Source organism: Stigmatopora nigra, chromosome 18, assembly GCF_051989575.1.
Source record: "Stigmatopora nigra isolate UIUO_SnigA chromosome 18, RoL_Snig_1.1, whole genome shotgun sequence".
Classification (NCBI taxonomy): domain Eukaryota; kingdom Metazoa; phylum Chordata; class Actinopteri; order Syngnathiformes; family Syngnathidae; genus Stigmatopora; species Stigmatopora nigra.
The window spans coordinates 9,146,860-9,157,744 of record NC_135525.1 but is presented as its reverse complement, the minus strand read 5'-3'; the positions used below and the strand labels follow the sequence as shown (position 1 = coordinate 9,157,744).

The 10,885-nt window shown below is 40.8% G+C and overlaps 1 protein-coding gene across 1 annotated transcript; it reads right to left on the bottom strand.

The window, feature by feature from the left end:
* Positions 1–4,355: 4,355 nt before the first annotated feature.
* chatb (choline O-acetyltransferase b) lies at positions 4,356–10,726 on the bottom strand. The gene is given in 14 exon segments (XM_077739646.1): positions 4,356–5,644; positions 5,718–5,855; positions 5,941–6,003; positions 6,126–6,267; positions 6,337–6,459; positions 6,525–6,823; positions 6,886–7,055; positions 7,113–7,290; positions 7,746–7,929; positions 8,005–8,058; positions 8,521–8,639; positions 9,359–9,550; positions 10,068–10,109; positions 10,524–10,726. Coding segments are annotated over 13 exon segments (1,962 nt in total). The 5' UTR covers positions 10,524–10,726; the 3' UTR covers positions 4,356–5,386.
* Positions 10,727–10,885: the final 159 nt, after the last annotated feature.

Below are 10,885 nucleotides of genomic sequence, written 5' to 3'. Positions count from 1 at the left end.
AGTTGCTGCTACCTCTGACAGCTTTCACCAACAAAGAAAGAAATAAACCATTCACTTGTACTGAGAAAACCTGCTAGAAAAGCACCAGTGTTGCAGCCTATGTGAGTAAATATGTGCCACATTGCATTTGTGTTTTTTACATTTTTTATCGCTTAATAGGGGGAATTGCAATCATTAATAAGGGGAGCAATTGGCTGAAGTTGACAGGTATGCCATTAGATAAATGGTGTGTAGTCAAACTATTTCAAAATTGGATACAGCGTCCTTAAGAGTAATTATTGGGTTAAGAATTGTAGTTAAACTGTAGAGTTGGAGTTAGAATTCTGATCCCCCTCAACAAAACAATGTCCAATCTATTTTGTGGTAGAAACGGACGGATATTTGTCACTTTTTGATATGTTGTGTTGTCTTTTCTGTAGATACAAGAGCTGTCTGGCAGGCCAGTTTCTCTGAAAAGTGGACTTTAAAGGGCCATAAAACCTGTCTATGGTTAGATATGGAGCCCAAGTCTAATCGGACAGCCTTATTTACACCAAGAAAACGTCCCCCTTGAAAACACCATCACTCCTAAAGGCAAGTATACATCCAAATTTGTATTAAAAAAAACTAAAAGAGAACGCCCAAAACAAAATTCACCCGTCATTCCATTACGGTAGACTTTTCTTTCTTTTTTATGTATTTCTTTTTACACGGATAAGTGGATTAGACACTCCAGCTGTTCAATTACCCAAGCGCTCGTAAAAAAAGCTGAAGTGGTGTCTCCCCAGTGAGATATTGTCACGCCGCCTGTAGCCATAATGGTAAGATTTAGGATGGGCCGCTCCCGCGTGACAAGTGAGTCAGCCGAGGGACGCTCTCCGTCACCACATATTGCGCTCCCCGCTCGCTCATTAAAGACGGGAAGCATTACTTTGGCCACGGATGGCTTCACGTCGCCGCTCGGTCTACCTTCACAGCCCCCCTCCTGGAAGTAAATAAACATAAATGAGCTCAAGAATGGGCAGACTGCACCTGGGCTAAACCTAGGAGGGATTTGACTGGAGCTTTCTGCGCTTCGTTACTTTCTTAATCTGTCTCATCATAGCTCTCGTTAGGCTGCTAAATGCGAGGGTTGTATTTATTGGAGCTCATGGGATGCTGGGCTGGGACCCGGTGGAATTTCTTAGATTTTACAGCATGGGAAAATTGTTATGAGTTAACTTTTAGAGTTGATTTAGTGTAAGGGTGTCAGCTCGGGTTGGTTTGACAGGGCGCCTTATGATACAGTGTGCCTTATATATGGAGCAATACTAAAGTTGTTATCACGATGACATATTTAGATTTTTTTTCTTTATAAATGGATTAATAGAACTGGATTAGAAGCTCTGATTATTCCATTTTTTATGGATCTAAAACTGTTTATTTTAGCTTTTTTATACATTTTTAGATTTGACATAATGATTTTTTTGCTAAAAACACAGTAAAATCGATTCAAAAAATGACAATTATTGGTTTAAAAGGGGGAAAATTAGGAAATTTAATATACATCTATACTCTTCATTTAAATTAGATCCTAAAACAGAAAGTTGGCACTCATTATTGACTTTCCCCGGCCACACAAAATGATGCGGCCAGCCAGATTTGAAGCCACATCACTACTGCAGTAAAAGTTTGTTGACAGTGACACTTCCTCAACAAGTGATGGAACAAAGCTACAAATTCTTAATCAAACTAGCCCTAAACACAACTTCCCAGAACAACGGCAGCTGTGGCCTCTAAGGAGACCCTCCATTTCATCACCCAGAACGCTGTTCCACGGGGACGGCGATATGAGGACAAATGGACTCTCGGGAGCGAAGGCTCGCCAAAGCACGCCTCCCTAGCTCTCCTCAGTCAACCCCCCATCCCCAACGCCGACGCTCATCTGGCGCGTGGGCTTGGACCAACTAGTACGCGTACAGGCGTGCAGAGCCATGCTTTTTTATTTAGCCCGTGACAAGCGTGGCTATTCGTTCCCCGGTGGCGCTTTTCACTTGTCAGGCCCCGATGAGACGCCCTTTGGCCAGCCACGGCCGGCCCATGCATGAATTTCTCGCTGGTTCAAGAGAGCGTGCTTCTCTTAATGAATCCATTCCATCTAACTTTTCCTCATCCACTCGGGTTCGAGTCTGGCTCTGATGGTTGTTACCCTGATGTAAAGAGAATGTTTGTTCTGGTGGATGATCCGTTCACTTTCTGAGATCTCTTCTTGCTTGTGGCATTTCACCAAGGACAGAAATGATGCTTTTAAAAAAAACCTTTAGGAGGAAAAAGTGATCATGTTGATGGAAGTTGTTTTTCCACCATCTGAGCTCACTTTTTATGAAGGAAGTCCTTTCTCCAGGGTCTCTTAAATTAGCCCTGGTCTATTTGATGAGAGCCTCGGCGTGACGTGTGGCAAGACCGAGGGGGCATAAATCATTCCCAAGAGCGGAATGTCGCCATCGCCTAGTCGAGATTTACGCCGTGCCGGCGAAATACGGCCCCCGCAATCTAGATCCTCTTGCACAGGGTTGTCTCAAAATTGGTTATCGATCGCCCAATCAGAAAATGAATCATCGGGTTGCCGACCAGTTTGGACATTTACAGTAGCGCAACTCGTCATCGGATTGTTGTTTAAAGGCTAAAAAGAAGAAGTGTGCTTTTAGGAAAGTTCATTTTGAGATGAATGGATGTCTTATTGTCTCATTAAGAGCTTGAAATTATCTTTCATTGCAGGTGTGCTTAACATATATTGCGCTAGAATTGTTTTTAATAGATTTAATGTGCAGATAAGGAAAATGTCAATAGCCGAGCTGTTATTTCTATGAATCTGGTAGTTGAATCTCTGCTTTGTCCCCAAGAAAAGCTTGATTTTTTTTTCTTCATGACGTCACCAGTCATCATTTAATGGCGCTTCACTTCTTGGCCAATTAGGCTTGGAGATGGTTTGTAAATGCAGCTTCTGCCCCGGGAGCGCTTCTCCCGCACCGCACCGTAAATGCCAGGGTGGCTATTATCGGAATTCCTTTGTGAATGAAAACCCACATCTTGATGATACACTTTCCGCCTAATTGAATGATTCCAACAATGGCAAAGCCACTTGCTTTAGATTCTCTCCTAAATGTCAATAAAACAAGACAAAAAAAAAGATATTTTGGGAAGAAAAAATGTCAGACTTTCAGATCGTTTTACCATTCCTTGTTAGCCTATGAATGAGCTCATTCCATATAATATACATACCTATTAACTTTAAATTTCCTAATGTTAGGAGGATTCTCGTTTTGGCCGTTAAACTCTTATTTTTTCCCAAATATTCTTTACAAATTGAAGTACAATCAGAAACAATCCCATAATAGTCACTTAAATCCTTTTTTTTTTATTAATCCATAGCCATTATTCTATGTATTTAGCAAAGTTTTTGTCTTTCTCTTAGACAGTAGGTGTTAAAATGTAAGGTCTTTAAGTTATAGTTTAGTACAGGAAGGTTACACCAATTTTGTCCTTGTGTTCTTTTGTGTAGTTGAAGTTTCTCCTGGATTGAATCAGGTCTGGAGGGGGACTTTTAAGTCAATATTACTCAGCTGTATAGCTCCACCTGCCTTTATTGGCGTTGACAGTGTCCAGGTGGGCATCCGTTATTGATCCAAAAGTCAACCGTTACTACCCTGTTGTCGCCCTTAGCATGAACTATAGAACACTAGAAAATCAGACCATAAGAACAGTAAGTTTTCCCTTCAGGCTGCTAATATAATAATGATTTTTCGTACTATAAGTAGCCAAATATGTCACACTGGAGTATAAGTCGCAGTGTGATTTATAGTCCTGAAAATACTGTAGTCTTTTGCCTTCCAATGGAAGTCAAGGACACTGTTATTGCCTCTTCCATAGGAAAATAGATGGATGAATGACTTTGTATTTGATTGAGGCATTTGTCCTTTGTGAAATGGATTGCCACCCCAATCCATCTTTGAGCATCAGCGTTGGACTGTACATCACTTGTTTTCTCATGCGAGGGGCTAAAATCATTTTGTTGGATGGTGGCAGAGTGTTGACTAATTGTGCGTTTTTGTGCAAATGTACTTAGAAGCAGCTTGGCTTTGTGAGTGAGTGTTTTCCTTTTATTGGTTGAGTGATGAAAACATGGTCATAACAATTAAAATGCTGAGATATGTCATTAATTAGATGAGATTATGGAACTCAATTATGATATGAATCCAAAATTGGTTGGACCACATATTTGGGGATGATTTAGGGTCGTATTGTAAAATAGAGTTGTCTTTAATAGTGAAATCTTTAGTTTATAAAAGTGTAAAAATCAACACAACAAAACCTTTACGGGAGATTATTTTTTTTCTGTATTATATATCTTTATTTATTTATATATACATATTTGGAGGAGATTATTTATGAAAATACTCTGACCTTTTACAGCACATTCATCACAATATCAGTTCTGTTGCAGTACAATATTTAATAGATTATAATCTCTTCTATACACATATTTAATGACAACACAAACAATACATTCTTTTGTTTTCATCACTCCAAAATAGACAGACATATTTATTTAAGAAGCTATGGAAGAAGATATGATAAAATAGAACTTGCATCATTTAAGGCATTTTTTTTCTTCTTCTAAATACTCTTAATATATTTTGAAGCACAATACTATAAACTTTGGACATACAATATAAAACTATTGGTCCTCTCTAACAATAAACATGCCATTTTTTAAATAGTACCATTGAATCACATGACATTGAACATTAAACTTGAAACTAGAATTACCTGACAATACTGTAAATATGACTATAATTACAGCTATTAAAAAGTGCATATAATCTCCACATTAATATAACAACATCATACTTTAAATTGCACATATCCTATATAATAGTATCTTATTGCACATGGACTTTACAACTACTTCTACAAAAATAACTATTAATATATTTCTTGTACACACCCTCACAGTGCTTTGCCTCATTCGCCACTTACAGTAGTAGGTCCAGCTTTAAAGTATTATTGCTATAATTAAGAACACACAGACACACAAACACTTCAAATTTTGACTGTCATTCATATTCTACCAGCTACTGTTAATATATAGCATTTATATCTTTGGCAACTTTATTTTTAGCAGCAATACTTTTAACACACTCAACTAAACTCCACATTAAAATGAATCAAAATAGATGATCACATCGCTACATATGTTTATACTTAATGTGGATTCAGTCATTCTGCAAGGTGAGAACATGGCTTCCATTTCCGTAAGATCACTGATTGGTTAATTTCCCTAATAGAGCAATCACTTTTAATTATATGATGGTTATATGATGTTTTATGCTTTGCATTTTGAATTAAATGTCACTATTTTGCACAGCTAATTCTCTGATCTGTCACCAGCACCCCGGCGACCCTTCGAAGTATCAGCAGCCGCACCGACAACTTCGCACAAGTCCCTTATTTCCAGCAATCCCTCATTCAGCGCTTTGACAAAAACGGCCGAGCTGGTCTGAGTACTCTCCCAAAAACTGGACACGCAGAAAACCACATGATCTGGCTGTGGATTGTAGCAAGCGCCATAGCCATTGGACACTACTGGACCGTAGCAGCAGAACATTTCCACCGTGGTCGGCACCTGAAGACCAGAAAAGGAGTTCATTGGAAGAACTGGACCTATACATTGAAAGACAACAAAGAGGTAACTAGACCTGACTAGTAGACAAGATGAATTGGTTACTAGCTACGTAGGTTTCGTCAGTAAAGATCTCTGGACGCTCCATGTTGAGTTCCTTGGCACTTTTGAGTAGTCCCAGAAGATGATTGTCGATAGCCATTCCTGTAATAGCCTTAATGACATCATTGATAGTCCATTTATAGTAGAATTCCAAACATAATGTATTAGTTATTGAAGTTATTTCAACAGTCACTTACTGCAATTGTATAATTTGTCTGGGCTTTTATGGCCTCCCTCAGTCGTTTCATTTTTTCACTTTCCTGTAAAAAACAAAAAAAACATCATCCTATTTGTAATAACATGAACATTTTTCTCTTTGTCAGATTGGAAGAGGGTGCCAGATGATCAATTGAAGTACAATGAGAAGACAAAATGGCATCACCGTGTAAAGTTTCCTCTCGTCCGTCATGGCCTGAACAAAAGCCAAAGCTTCAACGGTGGCTGAGCGAATGTTGTCCACCCGGCCGTCCCGGAAACGCCTGATAGATGCGCTCTCATAGGTCGACACTAGTTTTCCACTGACCCTAAGCACAAGTCCAGCAAATACCATCACCACCTCGTCTCGACAAAAGTTGACGATGACCAACTCCTACTTGAAAAAGGCCAGTTGTAGGGCTACTTGGACAAAAGCATCTGGACTCATCTTCTGCTTCTTGATGAATTCTTTACCATAACCTTTGAATGTGAAAACGTCCATGTCCAGATTATTCACCAGCCTGTACAAAAAAAGTACCAGATATACTTCACCTAGAATCAAGTTTGTTGTATTTTTTTTTTTTACCTCTGGAGCCGTTCTTCGGATTCCAACAATAGTCCCTGGATTTGAGCATCACATTTCCATAAAAGTCTCCTGGGAGGACGAAGTTTTCGAGTACTGGTCGGCTTCACTGTCTCTAATGCAGTCCTGGCTCTATTCAGAAGACAAAGAATACCATCATATCTACCCAAAACTTAAGCAAACTTTTCTCCAGTAACTCACATGTACTTGGTCAAATACTCGGAACACTGGACCAGAACAACCCCCTCAAATGCCGAATGCTCGCATACTACTCCGCATATTCCATCCATTCCTACAACAAACTAATCATAGGAAAGAGATTTCATAACCCATGGACCAATGAAATGTCTTGGATGGGTCATACCTGCATGGACTTGTCATACCAACGATTTGCACCATTTTTTTCCCTTCCGCCACCATGGAGCATTAGCAAGGCCCGGTTGGTATCCGTGGGTTTCCGTCCACTGGCCTGGTCCAGGCATAAGACACACATACAGGTTTCTACCAGGGTTAGGGAGTCCTTGTTGGTAGGGTCTGGAAGACAGATGTGTTAGGAGGAAGTTCTTTTCAAAATGGCAGATTGTTGCAGACCTCGTGTTAGAATGTCTCTGGCTCGAGCCCATTCTGTTCGACCATCTGATGTCAAGATACCAAGCGGAGGACATGTCTCTGCTACATTTGATACCATGGACACAATTGTCTCCAGTTGGAATAAGAGCTCCGTCTCGGCTAAAGGCTTGCCATTGGCCATGACATCCATGGCGAAAAACTGCAATGGGAAAAAGGTCAGTTTATTATGTCGATGTGGAAATATGTTGGGATATGTGGGAGTGGCCTAATTGTATCTGTATATGAATCGGGTCACGATGCGACTCGAGGAAGCTCTCAGACAAAGTGGCAGATTTAATCAGCGGAAATTCAGTTAACTATAACAACATCTCCATAGGGGCGGGGCCATTATGCATTGGAGATTGATGATTGTCGGTAGCAGATAAAATCTTATTTGTAGGGTTGAAAATCCCAGCATTGTTACCTGAAGTTTGAGTTTAATTTAAAACTACTGACTTAACATTAGCCTTGTCGCCAAGCAAACTAGTTTTGAACAATAACCCTCAATTATTCTGACTTTTCTCCATTGTAGACCCTCCGAAGATTTGACGTGTAGACGTGTACCCGCACCCGGGGTCATGCGGTTTGTCTGGCGAGGAAGGCGAGCGCCCTGACCTGGTTTTGCCACGCCACAATGATGTGCGCCGACGTTTCCGAGGCTGCCGCTTTGCTTTGGACATTTAGCGTGTCTGTCTTCAAGCCCGGGGAGCGGTACGAGGTAAACAGGCGGGAATACTGCTCCATACACAGAGGGGTCCCAGCCAGCTGGCCTCGGGCAAACTCCGCTGGGAGCGCTTGTCTGAGAGAAAGCCAGAAAAGAGTAACCCTCATATCCAGTCATAATTTCATCCCACTCTAATTTTAGATGACTTACGCGTCCACCAGGGCCTTGTACTCCAGCACCCCTCGAATGAGACGCGCGCCATACCTGAAAGGAGTCCAAATATGAAAGTTAAGGGCTTCCCCAAACGTGTTGTGGGTGTCAATTTTGAGGAGACACATGCTAACGTTGGCCTCTTTAAGTATCCCAGCTAATCACTTTAGTGGAAATTAGCGGGCGAGTGGGCGACGGATTCGACGAGGCACGTCAGGCTTTATACCGTCGGTCGTTTGTCTTTGTCGTTATTGTATTCCAGAGTCGGGATCAATGCAAAAAAGGGGGAGTCCGTCAAGTGCCACACCCCTAAATGAAGCCAGACCACCAGCCTCAGTGGAGAACTTAGCCTTGTCACTCCTAATTAAATAAGTCTACGTGGTAGTGAGTACGGTAGCAGGTGGTAGGGCTGCTCTGGAAATATTCAGTTGCTACATCAAAGGTGTCTGAAGCTAATGGCAACCTGGTGGTGGATATTTTGTCGGAAAAAATGATGCTGTATTCCGGTTAAAGTACCTTAACGCTTCTGTACGATCTTTAAAGTCTTGTTTGGGAAACACCATGGCAGGACTAGAGTTGACCGGTAGACCCAACCTGTTGCTCAGGTACATGTCCTCCAACCAGTAGTCGTACACCTGGAGGAGTAGTGCAAAGTCATCAGATGATTGTTTTTTACTTGAAAAATGGAGTTCAGGGGGATTTGAGATGATTCTTGTAAAAAGTATATGGCGTTGTATTGTATATGCCAAAGTAGTGTGGGTGAGGAGCAAGCCAGAGTGGGAGTTGTGATGGATATCACTGAGAACTGTTGCCCACAGTCACTTTCAAAATAAATACAGTTTACAATACATCTTAGGTGTTTACTAGTCCTTTTACACGGGATCATTGCATGTATCATCATCTATAATTGATGGTGGCTGATTTGCTAAATCAACAATATGGTTAAAGGCTACTAAGGTCTCAATGCAAATATGAATGGGACTCTTATAGAAACACTAAAACACAATAAGATTCAATTTCTCACCATGACTCATTTTTCATGGTGAATTTTTAAATGTAATCTAATGCAAAAAAACATTCATTTAACTGTTTTATTCTATCACAGTGATAATGTTTTATAGTTATTAATGTAACTAGACTCAATTCCCTTCTTACTACCACTATCATATCTAATATTTAATATAAAAATGTAATATACCCTATTGTAAAAAAGACAAATAATAATTAAAGAGACAAAAAAATGAGATTATTATCATGTGATGGCAGGCCATTTGTGTCCAAAGCTTATTTGCTAAAAAGATGTGCTTTAGCAGACCAAAAGCTTTCTTGTTCATAACCATAATATTCAGTTTACCCAATTTTCCGTCTTGTCCCTTCTCTCCAGGAGCTTCTTTTGAAGAACCTCGCCAACGCCGCCGGGCGCCCCAAACTTCTCCACGATAGCCCGAGTTTTGCGGAACTGCTCGTCCTTCACCAAGTGCTGCACGCATTTCAGGTACGTGTCCAACGTTTGCTTCAACGGGGGTACGGGGACCTTAGGCAACCCCTGAAATAATGAGACCAAAAAGCCATGCCGCTTTTTCAATGCAAGTGAACAGCTGTTAAATGTCATCAGCGCACCCTTCACCCGCATCTTCCTGTGATTGTTCATTAGTCAGATGTGACTTGTACATGTTCCTTATTAGACAGTTAATAATTCACTGTTAATGCTTCCAGGCTACTTAAGTCATAAATTGAGAACGTCTATAGGGATATATAATTATCCATATAGCCCTTTGCAACTTAGCCAACAAATATATTTTACATGGAAATATGTCCATGATGTCTGAAAACCAAACAAAGGTCATAGAAAAATATTGTTTAGGTAAATGACTAAATTTCATATCTGTATATTTAGATCAATTGCATTATAACTGCTCACTCATTGCAAGTCACTGTAGTATTCATAAGCCTTGTAGTCGCTGTCCAAGGTGCTGAACTCAGAATGCCATGCTATGAGTGAAAACTGTATGAAAAATGACTGATAATTTATAAAAATAGGGAAGAAGAAAAAATAAGCGTACTTCTCGGGCTGCCGTGTCCGCGTCTCTCTCCAAACGAGACATCTTTGCGGTCAGGAATAGTCGGCAACCGAGGCAGAGGAAAAGGACATCAGTCCACGCACTCTAAATTCATAGTAACAATGTCATTTGTAGCTTACAATAATAAGCTCACATAGGAATTATTTTAACAGTGATAAAACATAGTTTTAACCAAATAAATAACATGTTAATCCCAATAACAAGGCTAAAAGTAGCATGTCAATTTTTTGCATTTTTGTAGTAAACTGCACTTCACCTAAGTCCCATTCTAATTCACATTGGTGGGCAACCTATGGACTGTGGGTCATACAGGGTTCACCAGAGCATTTGTATTCATCAAGACATGCAATTCTAAGAATGCAGGAGTATAGAAAAACAAAAAAATATTTTTAAAAAGTCATCTCAATGTATATCACTAAATAAAAGTTGCGTACGTACCTGTTTAGGCGAGGCAAGACAGCAAGAACCCCGCGTCCACGCAACCACCGCATCCCATATTAAAACAAGTCCCCCGCTTGCGCAAATAGGAGGAGCTTGTATCTTGGCCGCTCCACGCCACGTCGTCCTCTTGCGCACTTGACGTGGAACGGCGACCGTGGAGAAAAGATGCCCAAAGAAGGTGTTCAGAAGTCTACCTAAGAACCCCGACCCCCCACCTCCCACCTCCCTACTTCCCCACGCCTCCGTCGCCATCCATCCCGGATGCAAGGAAACTCCTCCCATCCAAATCTATTTGCCAGGCATGTTATCTAACCCCCGCCATTCCACGCCATTGCAACTCACCCCCCCTCTTTGACGTC